Source organism: Tachypleus tridentatus, chromosome 3 (genome assembly GCF_004210375.1).
Source record: "Tachypleus tridentatus isolate NWPU-2018 chromosome 3, ASM421037v1, whole genome shotgun sequence".
Taxonomy (NCBI): domain Eukaryota; kingdom Metazoa; phylum Arthropoda; class Merostomata; order Xiphosura; family Limulidae; genus Tachypleus; species Tachypleus tridentatus.
The window spans coordinates 17,547,094-17,572,601 of NC_134827.1; the positions used below are offsets into that span (position 1 = coordinate 17,547,094).

Below are 25,508 nucleotides of genomic sequence, written 5' to 3' on the forward strand. Positions count from 1 at the left end.
ATGTATGATTATATATTTTCTACTTCATAAATTAATTATCTGTGACCCACACGCCACACCAGAAACAACCTTTCAGCCCGTGATTGGTGACATAAAGCAAATTGCTTAAGGTCAGTCCTCATGTTCGGTTAGAAGATATTATTCATTGCAGATGTGATGTATGGTTTTTCCCTCTTAAGACAGAGGTCCCACAATATCTTCTGGAATATTTGAAGTGGTTAAGGTCTGTGCTAATTGATGCAACAAGATCACAAATCAACATTTAGGAAAAGCCACGGTATATGACAGGAAGAGGTGCTATGCCAAGACAGTGAAAAAGCAAATGTAACAGAATGGGGCCTGGGTGTGGTTTTTGTATAATATAACAATAATATGGGAGCTACTTTTTTTATTAAATAAAGTATTTCCTTTTCTTTTTAACTTTCATACAACTTGGATGCTTGCACACTGCCTTAACACTTTTCTGTAGACGTAATTGTTTGTTTGTTTTTTTAATTTCGCACAAACCTAGTTGAGGGCTATCTGCGCTAGCCGTCCTTAATTTAGCAGTGTAAGACAGCTAGTCATCACCACTCACCGCCAACTCTTGGGCTACTTTTTTACCAACGACTAGTTGGATTGACCGTCACATTATAGCACCCCCATGACTAAAAGGGTAAGCATATTTGGTGTGACGGGGCTTCGAACCCGTGACCGTCAAACTACGAGTCGAACGCCTTAACCCACCTGACCATGCCGGGCCGTAGACCTATTTAACGTAATACAAATCAACTCAATTAGTTAAAGTAACCGCAATAGCTAACACACTTGCTGATCAACTATCATTTTAGAAAAAAACTTTTTACACAAACGTGTTTGTCCTTTCAGCCATGTTATAATGATTCAAAAATTCCATTATTCGTTGGTGACGAAGTAGCCCAAATGTTGGCGGTGGGTGTTGATAGCTGGCTTCATTATATCTACCATTACACTGCTAAATTAGAGGCGGTTAGGGCAGATAGCCTTTGTAGAGCTTTGGGTGAAATTTAAAAACAAACAAATCGTATTTATAAACTAGTTTTGAATGTGTTAGAACGGGAGGAAGAAAAGCAACAGTGTCCGGGCACTCCTGGTTATATGTAGGATCTTGTACGGTCTCGAATGATTTAAAACCAAATATCTATCAAGTTAGTTTGTTCATTCTTGATAGCATACTTATGTCATAATCTTAGTTTTCTACAACTATAGGCCTATCTTATTAAACTTTCTGTACATAAAGTCATAGTTTTCTCTAGCAAATGTTTAAATTAATACATTAAAAATGTTACTTAGTATAACAAAAAAAACACACACACACACACATGGTTATTCTTTCTCGTAAAATAAAGATTAAAATGAGTTCCTGTGAATCTTAAATTTGAAATAATCCGATCATGTTTCATTTCTGTAGTATATAATTAACTTACGATCTTTTTAGCTTTTTTCTTTTAAAACTTAAAACCTTCATCAACCAGGTGGCCAAATTGTTGGAGTTCTATAAATAGGGAAGAGAAGGAAGTGTTTACTGTTTCGAAATATAAGTACGTGTGATAGAAGTAGAGTAAGTAAGAAAATGAGTTAGTTGTGAGAAGTGTATTTAATATAGCAAAATTATATTACAGACCTTCAGCCGTTTAAGTTTGAGAACCTATCAGCGATAGTATATTTTATTTTGAAAATAAATTAATCATAAATTTAATGTAGACGTATGCTACGGAGTATAAGTTATATTAAGTTTAAAGTTGAATTTTCAATTTAAGACGGTTAAGTTAAACTCGTTTGGAAAGAAGTTGTTTTGTATTTTACAAATTACCAATCATATTACTGAATTATTACGAATAGGACATACTTTGTAACCTTAAAACTTGATAAGGTTAAGGCTGTTATAACTTATACACTTGCAATACGAGTATGAAAGTTTGAAATGCAATTCAGATTTAAAACAGCGTAAGCCTACGATTACGTCGGATTGTTGTTTAAATTGTAAAATGATAGAAAACATTAATTTTGATTAGTTGATTATTTTTATGACATAATTGGCTTTATCATAATCTTGATTATTCAAATAAACTCAAAGTTACTGAAATGTTGGAGTTTTAATATTGTATGTGATTTCGCATTGCCATTTTCAATTTCAAGGTTATGCGTTGTAATTGGTTATGGTCATGACCCGCAAAATAACAAATTAATAAAAATGGAAGTTTAATCATTAGTATTTTTTATTATTCACGCTTTACAAGTTGCGTATGTGAATATAGATTAATTAAATATAATCTTTTAAATGACCTTGGGGCTGTAATGGTTAATTGATTACGTAATTTTATTTATCTCCCAGTTTTATCCTATTGTTATTCTGCATACGCTTATAAATTTCAATAAGAACCCGTCTTGCTTTTTTTTTTTTTTTTTTCAAAGGTAAATAAGCTGTTCCTAATCTATTTTGGTGAGCTAACTCTTCTATCCACAGAATAACCCTACTGCTAGTACCTTTCTTTTAAACCCTTTTAAGTAAGTCAATATTCTTATTTCAGTTAGGAAACCCAAACTATCCAGTATTCTAAATGAGGCCTAACCAGTGGCTTGTAAGTTGTAGAAGGAAATAATTAGGCCTAGCAAGCAGTGCACATATTTTGATGAATAAATTGTATAAGTGTACTATAAAATTTTATTGACTTCACTGCTATAAACAGAGCATATTTTTTAATACATTGATATTGCAACTCTTCACTCAATGGCTCAGAAGTAACGAAAATGTATTACCATGTAATTACTACAGTTAAAGGTCATTTGCCAATAAATGTCTAATCTGACCCAAGTCATTATGTATTACCTTGACATCCTAATTAAACTTAGGACTCTTAGGTATTGTATTTGATGTACAGAGATGACTTCAGTGATCAGCTGAGAGTAAACTTGATAAATTTGTAGTAACTTAAATTATTGAAATAAATAAAAATCTATCTGTACACACTTTTTAATTTTAGTTTATACATTGTATTTTGTTTTTGATTCAATTGTTGAAACATCTGTTGCTTGTTTTACTATGACAGCTAGCTGTTTTTTGTCTGAAGAACAAAATTAATTTTGGTATAATTCGTGCATATGTGATCATGAAAGAAACATATCTTCAAGTATTTATTACTATATTAAAAGTATATACGTGCAAAAGATGTACTGTACAGACCTTAAGTAATGCATTCATTTGAAATGTGAATATTATTCCACATACAAATACTGTTAAGTATCAACTGTGGAATTTCATCTGTTACTAATGTCCAGAAACTATTTTTTACATTCACACAATAAACTTGATTGAAGTAATACACATTACATAATTATTTACATTATTTAAGGTAACTATATAAACCTCTAATGTTGTAAATCTATGACCTTTTTGTGCCCATAACCATGAAGAAGCATTGAAGTAATGAATTGTGTATATGAAGAGGAAATGTGTATGTCCTGATAATTGTTTAATTAATCAAAAGCGGAAATTGGTGGAAATTTTAAACAAAATTTTTGAAATGTGTTATTTACCATTAAAACCCACTATAGGACAGTTTGTTGTGCACAGTTGGAATTTGCACTTAATTTCATAAGATTGTGTGTCAGTGTGTATTTATCTATAATAGTACTTTGCAGGTATACTCATGAATAAATGTTTACCTGGTATTTGTATGTTCACTTACAGTAAGTATCAGAAAAGAAAAGAATGAAAACTTTTGCAGTTTTGGTCAGTCTAGCCATTTTAACATTAGATGTACATTGTGCAATTGAAAATGAAACAACTAGTACTGATTATGTGACAACAGTTGAACCAACTTCAACAGTAACACCCACCCCTGAAGAATGTAAGTATTTATGTATTTTCCAAGTTTATCAAAACATCAATTAAGACAAAAATTTCAGTTGCAGTTGTGTACATGGAATTTGTTTCTAGTGTAGCTTAATTATAGAGAATTAGAAGAGCAAAAATAACCATTGCTTACAAACATTGTCCCTAGTTACCACTAGCAGATGTATAATATAATTCTCTTTTTTTTTGATAAAAATTACATTTTGAATTATATGAAATTGAGTTTATTTATCAGCTTTATACATTTTCCTCTTAAAGCATCTCCTTGATCTAAAATGGTGTTTCTAAACCACTTTATTTTGATCTTAAAATACAGTTTTTGAGGAATTTCATGGTAGTCCTTTTACTATTCTCATGTTATTCACACAAATAAGACAAAATTAGAAGAATTATCAGCAGGATAGACAAAGTGCAATGCCATGGGCAAACAAGTTGTGACTATATCTCAATAACCTCAGTATATATATCTGGTTCATGGCACAAACTGTTATGTAGTATTGTATGTATATAAAAGTTTTACATGTACTGTTTCAAACAAATTGTCAGTTTGTAACACTAGATTGCTATAGTACATGTATGACAAGTTATGAAGCTTAAGTGTATAGATCTACAATACCTATAGAAATACTGAAACTCAACTGAAGAAATTTACCATGAAAAAGGGTTTTTAGTTATTTAAATGGGGAAGATTAAATGCTAAAATAAGGGAATTATAGTTTAATGTACCATACATGTACAAATAAAATAATACAATGATTGTAACACTGCCTATATCTGCAAATTGGGCAAGTTCATGTTAGTTAGAAAGACCCATTGGAAAACAAAACAAAACATTATTCATTGGCCAAAAAAAGGTTAAGTTTTTTAGTTTCATTGGACTGCAAGATGATTGAAATAGATCAGGGGTTCCCAACCGGTGGGCCTTGGCAGGGGAGTCACGTAGCCTTGTTAGAAGTAGCTTGGGATAACATTAATTTTATTTCATCAATTACATTTTCATGTCGTGAGTGCCAAAAGGTTGGGAACCCCTGAAATAGATAAATAAAAATACTGCTTCAATGACTCAAAATCTAGTGATTTTTTTACCCATACCAGCTGTTTTTAAATATAATTTTCTCTATAAGTGGGTTTTCTTGTTGTCATTGTATGACAACATTTAAATTCTTATTATATTACCTTATTGGTATTTGGTCTTGTAAACAATTTTTAAATCAGGTTTTAAATATGTTTATTCTTTTTGGTTAGAACTCTGCTTTTGACTGATTATCTTTGTTTTTCTGCTTTTATACCTTACCTCTGGCTTTTGGAACAATCTCAGATATTGCAGGTCTGACAGTAGCAAAGTATTTCATAAAACTTATTGTTGAAAGTCAAGTAGATTAGTACTTTAATTCAGAAACGAGTATTAGTTTTAACAATTTTCATAGAAGGTATAAAACATCTTAGTGTAAAGAAAGTGGTTTTCAAGAGGTTATTCATTACTTTCTACCTTTTTTTCATATATTTTTAAGAATACTGCACAAAGCATTGAGAGGTTGGTGTTTTTATGTGCATTTAATAGAAAATAGTGTGAAATAGAAGCAACTCTTATTAATTTTTACAGAAATAAAACTTGTGTTGAAACAAAGTTGGTATTTCAGAACCATGTTCATTTGTTTGTGTTCTTATAAAATTTTTCCTGCTAGCAGTTGTATGTCAGGCAAAGGCAAAAAACTAAAGTTCAAAAGTAAGTTTTTAAATCTAATAGAATCATGAATTTTGATAAACAGAATATTTTGTGTATATAGCAGCTGAAAATCTGAAGTATAAGATATGTCCAGAATTATATTATTTCACTTGCTGTATTTTTCAAGATGTTTTTGAAGTCCTTACAAATCTTTACAGGGTTTTTGCTCATTATTGAAGTGAAGTAACACAGTTGAAATTACCAAAATTGAAATTATAATATATAATTAAAGTTTGTTTTTATTTTGAACAGTCTGTGCTCAGCACAATTCTTCATGTAATGACTGTGTCAAGTCAAGTGCCAAGGTTAGTAACACTGTAGTTTCATCTTTAAAATTATGTTGCATAACTATTATGAGTTGGCAGGCACTTACTGAATTATCTTTTTTTGGTTATTGCATAATAACTTCATAAAATGTGACCATTTTGTTAAAGTTCACTCCAATTGCTATCAGGAACCAAATTGAATTTTTTGTATTTTGAACACAACTGACAATAAAAAGTTTTTTGCATTTTTTATTGAAACTGAAACATTAGGTGATAGTCATGAATATTATACAGGTATGGTTTTGTTAATAGAAAATAAGTTACCAATTGGTATACTTAGAAAAATCAAATATGTAACTTTTTTTAATGATCACCATATTTACTGTTCAAGCAAAAGCACCTGTTTCCAGTGATGGAAAAACTTTTGAGTTAAAATTATTTCATAGACTTAAAAAAAAAAAAAAAAAAAAGACAATTCTGTTGCATTCTTGGTTTCACCCAGAACCAAAGTTGAGTTTCTTGTACTGTTCAGTGCAAAAATTAGTTCACTTGTGCTAACATCAATTCAACAATATTTGGCAAATCTTGTATTTTTATTATTCAAGTTATGTCACATTTTTAATTGTGAATAATGATGTCATTAATTCCTAACCATTTAGTGTAGATGAAATGAAATTTGGCATCAACATTACTTGTTCTTTTTATCTCATCTTTTCAAAAGTGAATGTTGAGCTTTACTTGTATGTGCAACTTTTCAAATGTAGCACAGGAAGTAATTACTTTAAATGAGACAGATGAATGCTCAGAAAGATGTCACATGTGCAAAGATATAAAATGTAATAATGAAATAATAATGAAAAAACATTTTCATAGCTTTTGTCAATTGATTTATACTTTACACAACCACTTTATACAACCACAAACCTGATGTAGATATAAATTGTAGAACTATTTCATACATTTAATCAGAAACAGTAGTATCTCATAGGGGCATTTTTTAGCCCTGTAGTAGATCTCTAGGTTTTGGAACTAGTGAACTGGGTACATATTAACATCACCTGCACTTTAAGCTGTGAATATATTTTAACAGAGAGCCAATCCCTTACCATGGATAATAACTGATTGTCTTCTCCTTCTCTGGTCAGTAGTTCAAAAAGTGATTGAGATATTTTAAACAAAAATATATACAAGCATGAGCTTAGACATAATAGATGGAATACTTTTCTAGGTAAATGTTATCTCTCCAAATATTTATCTGATTAAAACTAATTTATAATGGTAAGTTAAAGGTTTATTGTTTGATATTATTAACAAATTGTTCTACTTGTTTAGTGCTATTACTGCTACAAAAATGAACAATGTTCCTACTATCCATACAGCCATCTGGTGCCTAGGTATGATGAATGTGGATCTCTTGGCGACATGGCATGGGGGACTTGTCTTAGTAAGTCCTTTTACCTTTCAGCCAATTTTCAACTTTATCAATTTATGCCTGTTTATAGTTTAGTAACTTTGTGAATGATTAAGTTTTGAGATTTCTTTCCACAGACTGATGATATATAATACTTGGAACTTTTTACCTTTATTTCAGAGATCTTAGAATAGGATTATTTTCAACTGAGATTGACATTTGTAATGAAAATTTGAATTTCTTCACCATTCTGTTGGCCAGTACTTCTCTTTAACCCTCTTGCTATGGGCCACAGGTTAAAGGTTGTCATTGTGTTTGTTGACTTACATTAAACATTTTATTGAACTACAATTTTATGCATTTGTCAACAAGTTTGGTACCAAATTGAAGATTAAATTCAAATTTTAGTATTGTATATTGCACAGTTTCTTATTTTAAAAGTAAATATTAATTTTTGTCTTGTTTAAATTAGGTGAATGTGGCATCAAATTACAATATCTGTAGTTTTGTACGAATTAGGAACTTGCTGATATTAACAAGCTAGAATATAAAATAAGAACCTCCCATATTTTCTATTTGCTGAGACATCACATGTACTGAATCAGTGCTCCACTTGCCTTTATTTTTGTAATTGGTCCCTTATATACATGTATTTGCATATATGACATGAGTAACCAATCAAAAACTCAATGTCCCCATAATGTCTTTCTCAGCTATTTTCAAGTGTTAGGACACTATCTTATTCTTTTGAAACAAGATTTTAAAGGGGTTGTTATCTTTAGTCTGCTCAAAATTTCATATTTTTTTAGACCAAAATTGTATTAGTTACTAAACTTCATAAGTTGTAATTGACTTCTATGGTATCAATGTAATAATTTACAATTTTTTGTTTACTCAAATGTATATACAAAATCTTAAGTTTGTTTCCCATCCTCCATGTACAAAATTTCTTAAGGATCAGCAAACTATAAGAAGCAGCAACTGAATACAAAGGTTGTAACAAGATGATTGTTTGCTTTACTTCATCATTTACTGTTTCATGTGTTAAGAAAAAGACGTTTAACTTGTTTGTGAATAGTAATAATCTACACAATATATCTTGTATAATAATTAAAATGTGGATCTATTTTACAAAATACTCGTTAACTAAAACATAGCCAATACAAGGCACTGTGTAAAAGCTAAAGATCAGTTTTATATTGTTGGATGTGGTAACATTAGTGTATGGGCTGCATCATTGTAACTTCTGTATTGTTAGCCAGGCACACCTCAAAGGTCAATATAATAAATGTTTAATGTTACAAGATTTTAAGCTATTTAGACAATCTTTGTTGTTGTTGTTTTTTGTTGTTTTTTTTTTGGTATAATTTGTAGTCATTTTAGAATGAAAAAAGATAATATGTATTTATTTCCTAATTTTTTATGGTGGATACAAGGTAGTGAAATTGACACTCTGTAGTTAGGGTAGAGAAACAACAGACAAAATATAAAGTTTTACTGTAGACAAATGTTTGAAATGTATTTAAGATATTCCTTAGATTATACAAATAATATTTGAGATTTTTGGTCATAAGACTAGTATTTGACAATGATATGAAAAAAATCACTCAGAATTCAGATTAGTAACAAAACTCTATTTCCACAAACAGTTATGTAGTAAAAATTACTTCATTAAAAAGTCTGAATTTTTGTGCACAAAAGACTTGGAACTAATAATAATAAAAGTCCACCAAATTTTGTGGAAGTACACACACATAGCATTAAAAGTTATGGTATAGATACTTAACATGTTCAAGTATCTATGTGAACTTGGGTATTTTATATAGAGCCTGTCATGAAAGGGTTAAAGAATAATATCCTCAGATAGTATTTTTGCTTGAGATTTGTAAAGAGATACTAAACTGAAGACATAGTGTAACATTGAACAAATCCTACCATTGGAATGGTTTAACCATATTTAAATAATTAATATTTGTTTCAGAAATGTGAATTGGCTTAAAGCATATTTAAATGACTTGTAGCAATTGTGTAATTACATACTTCAGAACTATAATTTACAGTATTTATATTCTCAGTTTGGTTGACCCTTTTATTAACCTAACATAATTATCCAATAAATTTTTAAGCTTTGTAATCACTGAAAAAAAACCAAAAACAATTTGAACCAGTTATGTAAAAGCACAGGTTTAAGTCTCTTGAACTTACTCTTAACTCCATAGACTCGTTGTGTAGGTTGTTTTTAAAATGATTTCTGTGTATAAAATGTGTTAATTTTTCATCTTAAATGCACTTGTTTAATTGATCAATATGCTTGATATTAATTACTAAACTTTAGTTGAATAAATTTGGATAATACTATTCAAGCCTAAAATAAATTTTAAAACAAAAACTTTGTTAAGTTAAAGCTTTTTAATCTTAGTGTGAAAAGCATTATTTTTTTCTTTTAGTCTTAATTTTTATATTGATCAAACATATTTTTTATTCCAGTTAACTTTGAAGTCCTTATCATAAGTCTTGAGTTATTGGAGGTGTGATTTTCTTGGCCATTCTTATTTGCTGCTGCTGCTGTTGTAAAAGACGGAGGAAGAAGAAAATGGATAAGGATGAAGCTAAATGGAATCATCAACGTGAAGAAAGAAAAATGCGGGCTGAAGAAAGGTAGTGTAAATTTTTGTGTTGTGGTACATATATAGTTACGTATCTATCTTATTTAAGTGTATCACTTAATATTACAGTTTCTCTCATAAGTCTATGCAGAATTTTAAACATATCTTTGTTAGGACTACTTTAATTAGCAATAAGATAGGAGTGAAAAATATTAAGTAGGTCTGGAGAAGAAAAAGTTATCTTCCAACTATAAAGAACTAGGGCTGAACATACAACTCATGAGAATTCTTGGAAAGTGTTTTAATTCTTTGGTAAAAAAAAAGTCTTCCATGTTCCTAAAATGAAAAATTTAATCTTGGTAGGTCAATACATAAAGAAAAGTAACAGATTTCACAAAATGGCAGTATAGCATGAAATAGCTAACTTTGATGCATATTTTAATGTATTATTATATATACAACAGCAATTTACCAATTTTGTTTACCAAGACTTTTGCAGTTTTTTCGTGAATAAGGTTGTTGCAACTTTGGTCTCACCCAAAATTCACCTGTTATCAGTTACTCTGCAAAAAGTGTGATGTGGTATTGTATTAAAATACAATTACATATTCAGTGTATTAAATGCGTTGCTACTAGATAATGAAAACAAAAAATTAGTTTTATAATATAAACTAGTAATTCGTCTTTATTCTCAACTAAATAGACATCGTTTGATGGTACAATTAATCTTCGTTTTAAACGCACCACAAAATCCTCTATAAAACAAGTCAAGCAATTAACCCTCTTAAACGACAAAAGCAAAACAAACTCCACCACAGAAAACTGCATAGAAAGTTGTTTTAGTTCTGTCTTGGAAGAGAGAATCTTGTTCAGCAAAGTGGTACATCTTCTGTATTTTTTCTAGTCACATCCTTTGAGGTGAATTCCTGTATGTGGTGAGACAACCTCCCAGGGAAGATTTTGCTTTCACTTTAATTGCTCTGGAATCTGAACATTCATCAACATGTTTGTTGTATGTGGTGACCCACAAAGGGGGGAGGAGAGGATCCTAGTGGCTGAGTGGTGTTTGGAGCATTGTAGTATGCCATATTGGCCCTGAATTCCTGCATGTGTGGCCTCCTCTAGGGTTATTTGCCTGGTCCTGTTGGCCTGAGGTGAACTGAGTTTCAGTGTTGGGCATTCTAAAAGGGTTTTGTGGATATTGTCTGGTGGTGGTATTTGGGTACAGTGCTTACAAATTCATGGTGTTGCTCCAGTGTCCTTTGGCACTGTAGTGCATCCCCTTGTAGGATCCCATGGTGGGTGGAGTCAGTAGGCACTGAATCATTCTTGTATTGTTATGGATTCTCCCAAATTCTCAAAGAAATAAAACATAGTAAAAAAACATCTAATTGGTAAATGACCATGTTTTGAAGACTGACCAGCAATCTACATTCCAGCTTGGTGGAAACAGTTATACCAAAACACAGCAGACTGCTCTTGAATTCAAAGACCTTTGGTGATGTTACTCCCATGCTACTCTGAACTTCTGATAAGGAATTATTAAGAGGGATTTGAAGAAATTCCCTGAGTTGAAAATCCTCATTGGTTTCTTCAGCCAAGGAGTTTCTGCAGGGTGAAGTATTTCCATCCATAAAAAAATTATGCTGCCTATGAGGGCGAGTTATCTGAACAACAAGGTATGGCCAAACATTCCCAACCCCCTAAAGTGTTTCTAGTGTCAGCCATTCATTTTTTTGAAAGCATTTTGTTGTGTTTGCTTGTTTTGGTAGCAAAAACCATGATGCCTACGAGTGTTAACTGGACCCTTGCTGTATTAATTGTGGTGGTTCCCACCACTCTTATGCTAAGGGAGCAGAGGAGAAAGAGGTACATTGTTTAAAAATTAACACTTCTTATCTGGAGGCTTGGAATTATTGGTTTCCACTCCATCACAGACACATGCTGCTGCACTATGTTCCACTGCTACAGTAGGTGTGCAGACAGCTTTCAGTGGATAAATGAGTTGACAAGTCAATGTCTACTCCTGTCTCTTTTCCCACAGTCACTTTCAGTGACTATCTCAAGGTTCATCTGTTTTGGCACCAAGATTCAGAACAGTTATTTGTTAATGCCCTCAGTCATTGGAATCTACTTTTACTGACAGAGATCTGTCCATCTGACCCAGGGCCCATGGAGGTTGACAAGACCTCCCTCTGGTAAAGAAAAAGTGTGATCATAAACAGAATGATTCTGTTCCCAGTTCTCCTCCACTTAAATAATAATTGATACAGTGGGACTGTCAAAGAATTTGTTCTAATTTGGATGACATTAAGGCATTCTTATCATTCCGTGTGTCTTCCCTTGTAGAAAACTTAAGTGTAACCTGTTGATGTTGCTGCCTTTTGGCAGTTTTCTTTATACTGGAATGACAGGTTGTGTAATGGGGAGGGGTGGCACTGCTGGTTGAACAGCATGTACCCACCTTGTCTGTACCACTCTATGCCCTTGGAGGTAGTAGCCATTTGTATTTTCTTGGGTCGTACCATTACTGTTCTCTCTTTCTGTCTCTTGGAGTGACTTAGGATCAATTAAACATTGATACTCATATAAAACAGTTGTTGTCTCCCTTTTTCACCTTGGGAAACTTCAATGAACACAGTTCCATCCAGGATGGTATTAATATTGATGTGAGGGGCCATTCCATGGAGCATATGCTCTCAGATCACAATCTCTCTCTTCAGTACTTGTTCTTTCACTTTTTGTGCACCTAGTCAGTATTTTACTGCTATTAATCTGTTTATCTGTTCCACTTCATTTTTTTTTCCATTTTCTCAGGAGGTTGACAGTGACCCACAGAGCAGTGATTATTTTCCTTCTGTTGTGAGGGCGGTTGGCTGTTGTCAATGACACCTGACCTAAGTGCCATGGTGCAAGATGGACCAAGTTGACTGGATCATCCTCACCACTCTCTCTTGATTAGATTTCACTTTCATTAATCTTTTCTTTTAAAATTTGCATGGAAGCAGTGTCTGTTCTATTTCCAAACCCTCAACTCATTTCTCAGTATTCTCATCCATTGTGGTTTCCCAACAGGCATGAAAGTCTCAGAAATAGGCCTAGAATATCTTTTGCAGGTATCCCACTCTTCACACCCATGTTATTTCCTAATGGGCCTGTGTCCATGCTCAGCAGGTCAGACATTAAAGCCAGAAAGAATCTTGGACTAAGTTCAATACCATTATCTCTTCTATCACCACTTTCAAAGTCATTTGGGACAAGATTTGGAAAGTCAATAAGAAGTATGTTTCTCCCTTTTCCCTCGTGCTTTCCAATGGCCAGGATATTGCTGATGTTCAGAGCATTGCCAATATTCTTGAAGTGCTTTTCTTATCACTCTAGCACTTTTGTTTCTTCCCCTGCCTTCTTGACCAACAGGTCTCAGCCATAGTAATTTCCTCTTTCCTCTCAGATTGATTGTCTCTATGATTATAATTTCCCCTTTACATTAGTGGAACTTCAGCTTGCTCTTCATCAGTCTGGCAGTACATAAGTTAGACCCAGTAACATTCACTGTAAGATGCTGTGCCATCTTTCTCCTGTTTTTTTTTGCTGTTCTTCTCATTGTTTTTAACTGGATCTGGCAGAAGAGTTTTCCTGATGTTTGGTGCAAGGCGATTTTCGTATCTTTTTTTTAAGCCTGAGAAGGATCCCAAGATTCCTCTAATTATTGTTAATTTCTATGACTGTTTGTGTAATATCTCAGAGAAGATGATTAATGCATGTTTTGTTTCATTTCATGAATCAAAAAGCCTCCCCTCACCCAATCAGTACCTAACTGCAGAGAAGCCTTCCTCAAGAGAACATCTTGTTTGTCTTTAATCTTGAGAAGGCTTATGACACTACATGGAGGTATGCCATTTTGTGGAAATTCCATTCATGTAGGTTGCATCACCATTTATCCATTTTTATTAGTAACTCTTTAATTGATGGGCAATTTCAAATCTGTGTAGGTTTGACCCTGGGGTCCCTCAGTGCTGTGTTGAGTGTCAGTCTTTCAGTATCAATATTAATGCTATCACTATACTACCTCCTCCTACTGTTGCAAATGGGCTTTATTTTGATAGCTTCCTCATCTCACATTGGTTGTTGAACATGAAGTTTGTTGAGCAAAGCTTCAGACTGCCCTCAATCACTTGTTGAAGTGGACCACAGTAAATAGTTTTTTTCCAAATCCATTTGCATGCACTTTGCCATCAGTAGGGTTTACAACCAAAGCTCTGTCTCAATAATATTGTTCTTCTCATGGTCCCTGAAATTAAAGTACTAAGAAAATCTTTTTAAAGGCCTATAGAACATTAAAATTATTTTAGGATTTTTTTCAGTGTTAATAAACCACTAATTGAACTTGCAGGATTATTGTAACTTAGGTAGCAGCAAAAGTGTTTTTCTGATACAATATAAAAGTGAAATAAAGTGGTGGTAGTGATTAATTTTGAATAGTAAATGTCTTAAAAAAAAAAACAACTCAGTGAAGAATAAATTCCAGAAACATCATTAAAGTAGTAATTCACCATATAATTTATCAATGTTTATGAATATAGTGTTAAAAGTATATAATTCAACAAAACAACCTGTCAATACACCATGAGTTTTTTACACGTTTTGGTGGATGTCATGTTGTTAGGGTAAGTTACTTTAACTTGCAAGCAGTGATGATAGAACTTACACTTGATAATTACTGTTTATCCAAATAATTAAAATAACATTATCTCCAGTTTATTTAGACTGTTTTTGTTAACAGGAAGAAGGAACGACAGAGTAAGACTGATGAAATTCGTCGTAAATATGGTGGGTTCTGTTCCTTAATATCGTCTCGTAGTTAATCATAAGTCACAAAAAGTAGGAGTATGGTTATGTGTATAGCAAGTAAATTCTGGTGACACTTATTGTAGTTACTTCACAAAAGTTGATCAGTTGCACGGAATGAACTTTTTTGTTCAGTGTTTCATCAGGTGAAATACATAAACTGAGGTTAACTGTTAACCTTGTTTTTAGCTAGGTAAACGTGATTGAATGTTGTGAAAAAAATGAATGTTTTACCATGTGTACTGATTAAAACATTTTACATTTTGTTCTGTATTTAATTCATGTTTTGATGACTGGTTGTCAGTCTTAATAAATGGTAACTTTAAGGATGTTTGTTTTAAGCTTGCAGTTATAAACCCACACCTGGGTTCACTTATTTTACATTTACTCTCGAGTAGTAGTGGAAGAACAAATTATGAGCAGATCTAAACTCGTGCTGTATTACATATTGACTAGTGTTCAATAGAGATGAGTAAAAGCAATGCAATAACTCATAAAGTACAATACATTTTCACCTAAGTGTTTAATTTATTACATAACCTTTATTCTCTTGAGTCAAGCATTTTGTATAGTTTGAATTTCAAACTGAAATTCTCGGTACTGTCTTATAGTAGAATAGTAAATGCTGTTAACAGGAATGTATTGTGATACTTCTGATATATCAGACTCCTCATTGACAGTGAAATAGTATTAGATTAAATTAATTGGAATAAATTGTATTAAAATATTTCTTGACTTACCTGATGTATAATACTAATTATTAAGCACTTTGAAGAATTAATTGTGCTTTAATTTGTACAGACAAATGACATTCACTATGTCAGTTTTACAGAATCACTGTCAGACAGATACCCAGTTGTATTTGTCTGGTACCCTTGATCAAAATATTTGGTCATAGGACATATGGAACTTTATGTGCACAAGAAAGTATATATCATGAAAGAGCATCAACAACAGTTGTAGTTTTCAAAAAATGCAGTATGAAGAAAAAGCAGATACAATGATTTTTTAATAGAAAATGTGTTAGTTTTGAAGTAAATATTTGCATAAGTCCTGTACTAATTTTAATGTTAATCCAATGTTAAAACTAGAATTAGTGAGCAGATACATTAAAGTAATATAAACTAATAGTTGAATAATAAAAAAAAAATTTGATCTAGAAGTAAATGTCTTGTACAGTTGAGACTTGTATAAATAAAGCACCTAAAGTGTTATTGAAAAAGACAAAACTGGTTAACTGAGTGAATATGGCTTTTTTTTTTTTGTTTTATAAACTTAAGTAACTCATCCTTTCATGATTATATTGACAGTGTATTCATTAAATAACTAAGTTGTATAATTTCCTTTACCGAAAATTTGTGAATTATGTTGCCATTGTCAAAACATCAAATATACACACACATACACATATTGAACATAGAAACGCACAAGTTGGGAACATAATTTGCTTCAATAACTGTACAGTTCTAGAGGTCAACACTATTTTGCAAGTATGCAAAATTATATCAAAATTAAAATATATATCCTGATCTGTTTCAATAAATTTTTATCTTCAGGAATTTAAAAGTAGATCATTTGTAAAATTCATAAGTGTCTTGAAAGGTTATTTAACCATTAATGGCCTGCAATGTTAATCTATATTTTTAAAGAAATTGAGTTTATGAATCAACCATCTACTTGAAGAATGATAATTTAAGACAACTATTAACTGAATATAAATTCTATGTACTGTTTTGTGTGTGCAAGTACCACTTTTTTATGCAGTCAAAAAGGGTGTACAGTAACATTCAGTTTGTGTATCAGTTTAAAAAATGTTTGTACTTACATTAAAATAATGACACTAAACAAAACCAGAGGGAAGCTTTCACATCGATATAGTGGTAAACTAATTCTTTTGTTCTCTAGGGCTACTAGTGGATTCAGCAGGTGAGAAATTAAAAGATTGTTTTGCATGAACTGTTGTTATTGAATGTCTAGAAGCATGAGAAGGCGATGGTTTTAGCTGTGTTATAAGTGTCGTTAACTTTTTTTCTCAGCATGCATTTTGTTAAACACGAGATGAAGTGCAGCGTGCTTCTCACTTCAAACACATGGTTGAGTATATTGATTGCATGTTGATCTAATATCAAAACTGTTTCTGGATATTCAATAGGGTGAGATTATAGGTAATAGTTCTATGTATAATATTAAACTTAAGTAATAAACAATGTAAATATTAAGCTGAAACAAACAGTGGTTTTTTTGTTTTTTTTTAAGTATTGATGATAGAGACAAGGAATATATCATACCTTGTTTATCATAAGGTGAAAGCAGTTGTAATATCAGTTTAGAAAAAAATTATAGGCTGCATACAAATGTTTGGTATTAGCTTTCTTGTCAAAATTACCTGCACTAAAGATTATACAAGTACTGCTATCATATAGTATGTTTAGTATATACATCAGTGAATTTGAAAAAAAGTTATCAAATTTCATTGTCTGGGTTTCTTGTGGTTCAGCTGTTCAATATAGGGGGTAGAATTCAATAACTTTGGAAAACAGTTATCAGGTTTCAGTCACTGTGCAAAGCAATGTGACTGTTATGTTCCAAATTATAAAAGTTATAAATCCTGAACTTAGATTGGGTTCACTAATTTAAGTGCTGTATAAACAGACATGATAAGTATTCAGGAGTTGTGATGGGTGATTTTGTTTGATTCTTGAACATAAAATATAAGTGACTTCTGAATACTGACAATAAGATAAACCTTTGAAAACATGTTAAACAAAACAACCAATATTTAAATATCAATTTTGAGTTTGAATATTTGTTAAAAATAACCTTCTTTGGATAACTTTGTATTTTAACTCTAATATTGTCTAATTCAGTTTCACCAACCAACTTTTGCTAACTGTCATTGTGGTGTGCTGTGTATGTTTGATATAATGATATTAATCTCATTATATGTTGTGGTATTATTTTGTGTGGTTTTTCTACACCCTTTACAAAAGTATGCGAGAAATACTTGGTAAAGAAAACCTAATTCTTTTAACACAAACATAGAATAGGAAAATGCTGTTGAGTAACATTTCAACACTTGCATAAAAATAGTTGTGCATGCACATGAAGTTCCAGAGCCCTGGTGAGAGGCAGATGTTAATGTTTAGTCCAAACCGTTACATTTATAAGATGCTATTTAGAAAGCCTGATGCAAGGGAGGTAATAGTTGTGTTTGAAGCTGAAACTTAGTAAACGTACTTCACATGTAGATGATCACCTAAAATCTTATGTAATATTGAAAGACATTCCATGCTGGAAGGGGAAATGGACACTGAATGTGGTTAGTTCTTCAGCCTGGTACAAGGTATATATTATTTATAGGAAACATTTATCAAGTATAAGAAGTATTAAAGCCTGTTATGAGGCAGATAAACGTAGAAATACATCAAGAGTAATAACTTCATAACTTAAGTGTACGTGATTTCTTATATAAGCCATTTACAATATTTATCTTCTGCAAACTATCAAATGTATTATACTGAAAATTATCAATTAAACTAAATAATTAATATTTTTTGCAGGTTTGCTGAAAGATGACAATCCTTACAAACGCTTTGATGCTTAACTACAACTTGGAGTGTCAGTTGTGCAAACGAGTTTAATTTTTTTCCCTCCCCACATTAGCTATTTTATTGAAAGATATAAAATAAACATGAAATACATATATCAGATTTAATTACGTTGTGTAAAAAATCTTTTTGTACAATCAAGTAAAAAGCAACTTCTTCGGGTGTCAGTTATATTGTGATTATATTGTAAAACTTATTGTATTTTATTTTAAATGTGCGGAAAGGTAATATTGTTCTATCCTGATTTTATGTGCTTACCCTCCCAACTTAATTGTTTTAAACCTCTAAGATTATTACAGTATTTTATATTAGGTAACAAAATGTTTACCATGCTCAGCTGAGCACCACTCTCAAGAAATGACAGCTGTAATCTTAGCTTGCTTGATGGTAAAGAATACACCACATGAGTTCTGTGTGAACATTTAACACTTAGTTGGATACCTTCTTTCTTTTCAATGAAAGAACAAAGATGATTTAAACAAACTCACCACCATATCACACTTGTGTATTTTAAGCAGCTTCATCAATTACTTTGCATATTTAAATTTGAAGTATAATTAAGCTATAGTGCTTACTAATGTATAAGTGAAATTGAAATGGCTTTGTGACAGAAATTGTTAAATTGTGTGGAGTGCATAAATTATTGTTTGCATAAAGTTTGTCATTTTTAATAAAGGATATCATGCTAGATCGATACCTGTTTGTTTTACTTGATTGTTAATTGTAGCCAAAACTCATCTAGTCTGAATCTTGCATATGCTTCCAAAAAGACATTGAGTTGTTGTTATACTTTTGCTGCATATCATTTCACACTTTACTACTTAACTTTTTAGTACTGGCCATATTGACTCATAACCCGGAACAGGACTGGAAAGACCAACTTCAGGTGACTGACGGTGGTTTTTATACTTACCTGTTAGTCTTCCTGGCAGGTTATGATCATTACCATTCTGCTACAGGTAGTTCTTTACAACTTTGTTGACTGGATGTCAACATTGGTTTTTACGCCATTTTCTGTTTTAATTGCCGTTTTGTTTTTACCTTCATTTACTTTTACAAATTTTACTCTTTTTACTGGACATTTGGCTACTGATTGTTACAATTTTGCTATGTATCTTTTAAAACTTCTATTCTTTTACATTTTGATACTGGCTGCTATGACATAACCTGGAACCAGGACTGGAAAGACGAACTTCAGGTGACTGACGGTGGTTCTTGAACTTACCTGTTAGTCTTCCTGGCGGGTTATGATCATTACCTTTTTGCTAGAGTAAATACCTTACAACTTCTTATGCTCTGCCTTCTATCTTAACATTGTAGACTAGGTGTCAACATTGGTTTTATACTTTTTTGTTTTACCTTCATTTCCATTTATGTCTATTACTACATTTATTTATTTATTTATTTACATTTTTACCGAATGTCTGGCACAGATAGCCTCGCTGCTTTGTGCCATAAAACACTAAATCAATCAATCCCATTTTTACCTCTTCAAAATTTCTTAATACTTCAGGTTAACTCTCATGCTGACCATGGTTGGTAACACCCCCTCTTATCTTCCTCCTTATTGATTATCATATCCAATAGCATGGCTCTAAGCTGCACTGTAGTGGTGGAACACCTCAGAAGTTATTTCATCATGGCCAACTCTATTCCTATACATTTTCTATGCATGAGGCTAGGCTTTCAGGGATCTAAGTTTCATTGAAACTCTGAATAATAAATATTTTTCTTTTGTGTTAAGTTACTTCCTTGGTTTTTCTTGATACACAGGATCTTAAATACAGTAATACATTAAGTGGTGCAAATCCTCAGTTATTTATTCTTCAAGAAAACCCACTAAATTGTCTTCAAAATATCCAGACAATTTTAGATCATTACCTGGAACATAGACAAAGAACCTTCATGCCTTTTCAGTCTTTGAATATTGTCTAGTATTACAAAATCTCATTTTGAGAGTTGATAATGAAAAAGGACACAAGGCAAAATTATGTTTATCACTGTTCAATAAAAAGAGCAATTCTTGAACTTGACCATTATGGTATTTACCAAACATTAGTAAAATGGGTTATCTTTACTGAGGTTTTACAGTAGTTAGTCAGTTAATATTCTTTTCCCTATAGTTTCTTGTAGCAAAGTCCAGTGAGGGGAATCGAACCTCTGGTTTTGGCTCTACCTGTTTATTACATAAAAGCAAATGTTTTGATTACAGTAGTTTAAAATTCATTAACAAATAAAAATATTTTCTGAAATAATAATTCTTCCTATAATAAAATTCTGTAAAGCTTACCAGTGAAACATCTTGTTCAGTGGGCAAGGGCAGAATTTAATTTAATATTTTCTTTTATTCAGATATGATACATATATGAAAAGTTTTCAGTTAAAACATTTACAACAGAAGCTAATAAAACCATGATGAAAAAAATACACACATACAGATCTGGCTGATGGTTTGAATTAAGAAACTAGCCTGTACAAAATGTATGAATATTTATGCAAACAAGTGAAAGGAAGAAGGAGGAGGACAGAAAAATAAGCTGAATCTGTGAAATCAAGTCCTTCCCCTGATCATCTAAATCTGTTTGACGTGATGGTTAAAAACTGGTATAAAATAATGAAATAGCATGATTGCAGTTCCAAAGTTAACTAACTTTGTAAGTTCGTGCTTGCTTAATGGAAGTTTGAAAATGCATTACCACATAGGTTTCTGGTAACGCTTCAACTAACTAGGATGATTAGGAGGAACACCCAACTGGTCGATTGTTACCATACTTCCCTGTGATGTGGAGTCTGATGTTGTCTCCAGAAGTCCATCAACATAACTTTCTGCCATTATTGGCAGGGAGAGATAAGCCTGTTCACTATCATCTGCCTTAGCTTCCTCTTCACTGCTGGGAGCCTCCATAGTCACTGTCATGCTAACATCTCCACAATCAGAATCTTCAGAACCAAGGGTGATTCCACTAGGGAGACTAAGAACTGTATTTTGACCATCAGTTGAGCTGATAGGGATCAAAAGCACCCGAGAACCACCATCAGAAGTGGGAACATTCAACACAGCTGCACTGGTAAATGGTTGTTCTCCAGCTAGTTCAATGGGAATGTGCTGCTGGCTATCTTCGCCATCTCCAGACACCATCATAACTATAGACTGACCATTGTCTTGGTCAGTCACAGCCACATGTTGGATACTTTGATAATCAGTAGGGGTTAACAGAGAACTAGCCACAGATGAAGTTTGTTTTACATCAGTAGCAGAAACCACAGTAGTATCACTGGTGGAAAGATCCAACTGAGAGCTTCTACTAACCACTAAGCTGGACATGGCACTAGGGTCAGTAGGAAGCTCTACAGATGTGACCTGGTCTGAACTGGCATGGGCCTGCATCATAGACATGAGAAGCCCAATATTTCTCTCTACAGAACCAGTATTATCAGACAACACTGAAATATTTTGTGGCTCATCTGTTTCTCCAATTGTCTGTAACTCCAGAGATTGCTGAATTTGGTTTTCTTGGGATACTGTATCTATGGCCTGAACTACTGCAACCTGGTCACTAGGAACCATAGACACAGTTACTCCTTCTGATGTTACACCACTTACTAGACTAGTTGCTAGATCTTCCTGATTTATACTTAATGTCTGTGGACCAACACCATTGCAAAGTTCTGGTGATGCCTGAATAATGACGTGCTGCTGTTCTTCATTGTCAACAGCTGTTTCAGCTGTTACAATGCTGTCAGTACTGTATTAAAGAAGATTAGAGAAATTGTTTCACTGGAAAATTTTCATGTTACTTGCACTTAAGCCAATAAACAAGAATATTTTTACAATGTTTAAAATTTCTAATTGAAAATTTCTTAACAATAATAATATTCCAATATTACTTGCTATAGCTTAAATGAAACACTAAGTTTTCTAAAAACTAATTCACCTGGGAGATGATTTCTGGCATGAATGTATTATAAATAAACTATAGGTTTCACCTCTGCTACGGTAGCCATAAGTGACTATCTTTCACTAATCACTACATTTATAGCCACTTTACATTACATAATTTGCTAATTAAAATTTAATGAAATTTTAAAAACTGAGTACATTATAACAGCTTAAGAACAAAAGCAAATATGTATTAATATGTAAATCACACTACATATGCTTTTCACCAAATGCCACATCTTTAGACTGACTAAAATTAAATAAATGTAGTAGTGGTTGAGACGCTACTTATATCATCAGTTTCATAAACAACAACTTACTATGCTGTGAACTAGATAAATAAAATGGATAATAATTACAGTTACCAATAAATCATAATTTAATTTGAGTAAATATTAACATCATAATGATAAATTCAAGGCTTTCCATCAAAATGTCAGCTTAAGACCCAGCCACATACAAAGCTTTGCCCTTAACAGATGTTTGTTATTGTAGTTCTTATAATGGATTTTTTATTTCTAGCATGCTGACTTTCCAATAAAAAAAGTCACAATGAATACTAACAAATGTGACTTGGTTCAAACTGGTATGGGCCTGCATCATAGACATGAGAAGGCCAAGATTTCTCTTTACAGAACTAGTACCATTAGAGAATACTGCAATATTTTATGACTCATCTGTCTATACAATTGTCTGTAACTCCAGAGGCTGCTGAATTTTGGTCTCTTGAGATACTGTATCTATGGCCTGAACTATTGCAACCTGGTCACTAGTTATTCATTTGTCTCAATTATTGTGCAAGTGTAATTACTTATATTTTCACATACAGGAGAATTATTCAGAAATGAAATAAACCAGAAGTTTAACCAGCTTTTAAAAAACGATTTTTGGTATATATGTTTTCTAAAATTCTGCATTTTCAGATATAATACTTTTTTTTTTAACATACTGTATCAAAATTGTGAATGCTCATGTAACATTATTTCAGGTTAACTAAGTTAACACCCAAACAGAAATGTACTACCTGTAACATTATACATTAAACATGTAAAGTCACACACTATAAAAATTAGAATATCAAATGATTTTGTAAAATAAACCAGGTAAACTGAGCAAGCAGGCCTCATTACATCTGCACTTTAGAAAGGTAGTAGTAATTTTTTTTTCGTTTTATTAAAATTCTTGTGTATATAATGCAAATTAAACATTAAATGAGACCTCATGTAAATATTACTCACTTTTGTTGACCAGCAGAACACACATGCTTGGCAAAGCCTTCTTCTGAGTCAAAACCGTTCAGACAACTTGCACAAATCAACTGGATCATTTCAATCCCAGTGACTACTTGTTCCTGTTCTTCCTCATTTTCAGCCTGGTTAATCTGCAGATCTTCCACTTGGATCTCTGCCCAAGTTTCTTGACTTGTATTAGAAACTGTAACTACAAGCATTATATGAGTATGCTTCAGTTCACTTTTATCAAAAGAAGAAAAGACATTTACATCTGGTAAAAACGTTCACACAGACACTACATAAGTTCCCTAAATACAGTCTTTTCCACAATTACTTCATCATGTCTTGATTGTTATACATGAATGTGGTATGCAGAAAAACCAACCTGATTTCTTTTTTTTAACCAAAGAACATCATAGCTAAACATACATGAATTGGTATAATTATAAATGGACTTTTCTCTACATTAAAATACTTATATTGTAAGATTTCAGCCCTCTTACTGAAACCTTCATCTGGCAACAATGCACTTTTTTTTTAGCTCAATGCATTGTTGTCCGACAAAGACTCTGGTAAAAGGACTGAAAGATTGCAATGTAAGTATTTCAATAGTGAGAAAAGTCCATTTATAATTCTACATATTAACTTACCTACGTTATGAGTCTTATACAAGAATTATATGTGAATCTATTAAATGTATGGATTGTATTTTTAAGACTGTTACAAAGTTTTAAAGATACATTACCTGCTGCAAGATATTTCACTTTCTTTGAACATCTCTTTCTGTTTTTATAAATGGGAATATCCGTAATAAGTTTACAAAGAAAGAATAATAAACAATCACCAAAAGATGTTATAAACAAAATTTATTTTGTTAACCCTTTCACTGCCACATGTACCCCTATAAAGCACTGTTACAGTTTTCTATATGGATTACATTACATAACTTCATTTAAGTTGGTTGGTTGGTTGATTTAGTGTTTTATGGCACAAAGCAGCTAGGCTATCTGTGCCAAATGTCCAGTAAAAAGGTAAAAATAAAGTAAATGTAGTAAAATTCATAAATGAAAATGAAGGTAAAACAAAACAGAAAAAGTATAAAACCAATGTTGACACCTAGTCTACAATGTTAAGAGAGAAAGCAGAGTAAGAGAAGTTGTAAAGGACTTTCTCTATCAAAATGGTAATGATCATAACCCGCCAGGAAGACTAACAGGTAGGTACAAGAACCATCGTCAGTCACCTGAAGTTGGCCTTTCCAGTCCTGGTTCCGGGTTATGTGTCATTACTGCCATTATCAAAAGGTAAAGTAATAAAAGTGTTAAAAGACATGCAGGAAAATTGTAATAATAACTCGCCAGGACAACTAATGGGTAGTTCAAACAGCAGCGTTAGTCACCTGAAGTTGGCCTTTCCAGTTGTGTTGAGTTATTTAATGTTATGGCCATTTTCCAATTTCAAATCGAACTAGAGAGATTGTGACTCTTAAAAGAGAACCACAATTAAAAAGGTGTAATGAATAAATAAAAAACACTTAAATGACATTAAAAAGATTAATAGCTGTTAAAAATCTATAAACTTTATCAAGGTGGACAGTGTCACTGTCACCAATAACATTTTCTAATGTTATGGACAAACCATGGGACAGAACATGTTTAAAATAATGCCATCGTTCAGATTCGTAACGATGGCAAGAAAGTAAAATGTGGCTTACAGTGATTTGAGTGTTACATAAACTACACACTGGTGCATCAGTTCCAGATAAAAGAAAATGATGAGTTAAAAAACTGTGACCAATGCGTAGTATATTTAGAACAACTTCCTCCTTCCGAACCTTACGGAAGCTGGACTGCCAAAGTCCAATACAGGGTTTTATTTGGAAGAGCTTGTTGTCCAAACTGACTGCCAGCTGGCATGGAGCCGAGCCTTGAATACAGGACCATAGTCCATGTATGGAATAGGCACAGTGGTGATAGTGCCAGAGAAGATAGATTTAG

At 32.4% G+C, this 25,508-nt stretch overlaps 2 protein-coding genes across 7 annotated transcripts in view; one reads left to right on the top strand and one right to left on the bottom strand.

Moving 5' to 3' along the window:
* Nucleotides 1-1,447: 1,447 nt before the first annotated feature.
* On the top strand, nucleotides 1,448-19,033 carry LOC143246456 (uncharacterized). Of its 6 annotated transcripts, none has more exons than XR_013025978.1 (7): nucleotides 1,448-1,559; nucleotides 3,710-3,869; nucleotides 5,853-5,905; nucleotides 7,199-7,310; nucleotides 9,765-9,935; nucleotides 14,667-14,713; nucleotides 18,292-18,500. XR_013025978.1 is itself a non-coding variant. In XM_076493186.1 (6 exons), exons 3-6 carry the CDS (start codon nucleotides 9,871-9,873, stop codon nucleotides 18,333-18,335), a joined length of 177 nt encoding a protein of 58 aa, XP_076349301.1. In that variant the 5' UTR covers nucleotides 5,878-5,905; nucleotides 7,199-7,310; nucleotides 9,765-9,870; the 3' UTR covers nucleotides 18,336-19,033. The 6 variants fall into 6 exon arrangements, 2 of the variants coding, with proteins under 2 accessions (XP_076349300.1, XP_076349301.1); XR_013025977.1 differs by having other exon boundaries at nucleotides 1,501-1,579; XR_013025979.1 differs by having other exon boundaries at nucleotides 1,527-1,583.
* A 1,631-nt stretch (nucleotides 19,034-20,664) lies between these two features.
* The window catches only part of LOC143247921 (uncharacterized), a 61,060-nt gene continuing 56,216 nt past the window's right edge, over nucleotides 20,665-25,508 (bottom strand). The window contains exons 21-22 of the mRNA XM_076496470.1: nucleotides 23,518-23,719; nucleotides 20,665-22,085 (exon numbers count right to left, since the gene is read on the bottom strand). Coding sequence (XP_076352585.1) covers nucleotides 21,062-22,085; nucleotides 23,518-23,719 — 1,226 coding nt within the window. The 3' untranslated portion in view covers nucleotides 20,665-21,061. The remainder of the gene's footprint in view (nucleotides 22,086-23,517; nucleotides 23,720-25,508) is intronic.

What these genes read in the sequence shown, in the direction of transcription:
- LOC143246456 (XM_076493185.1), top strand. Translation starts at nt 3,731, where the DNA reads ATGAAAACTTTTGCAGTTTTGGTCAGTCTAGCCATTTTAACATTAGAT. An exon ending in AACACCCACCCCTGAAGAAT is followed by an intron (nt 3,870 to 5,852) that starts GTAAGTATTTAT and finishes TATTTTGAACAG; the next exon opens with TCTGTGCTCAGCACAATTCT. An exon ending in GTGTCAAGTCAAGTGCCAAG is followed by an intron (nt 5,906 to 7,198) that starts GTTAGTAACACT and finishes CTACTTGTTTAG; the next exon opens with TGCTATTACTGCTACAAAAA.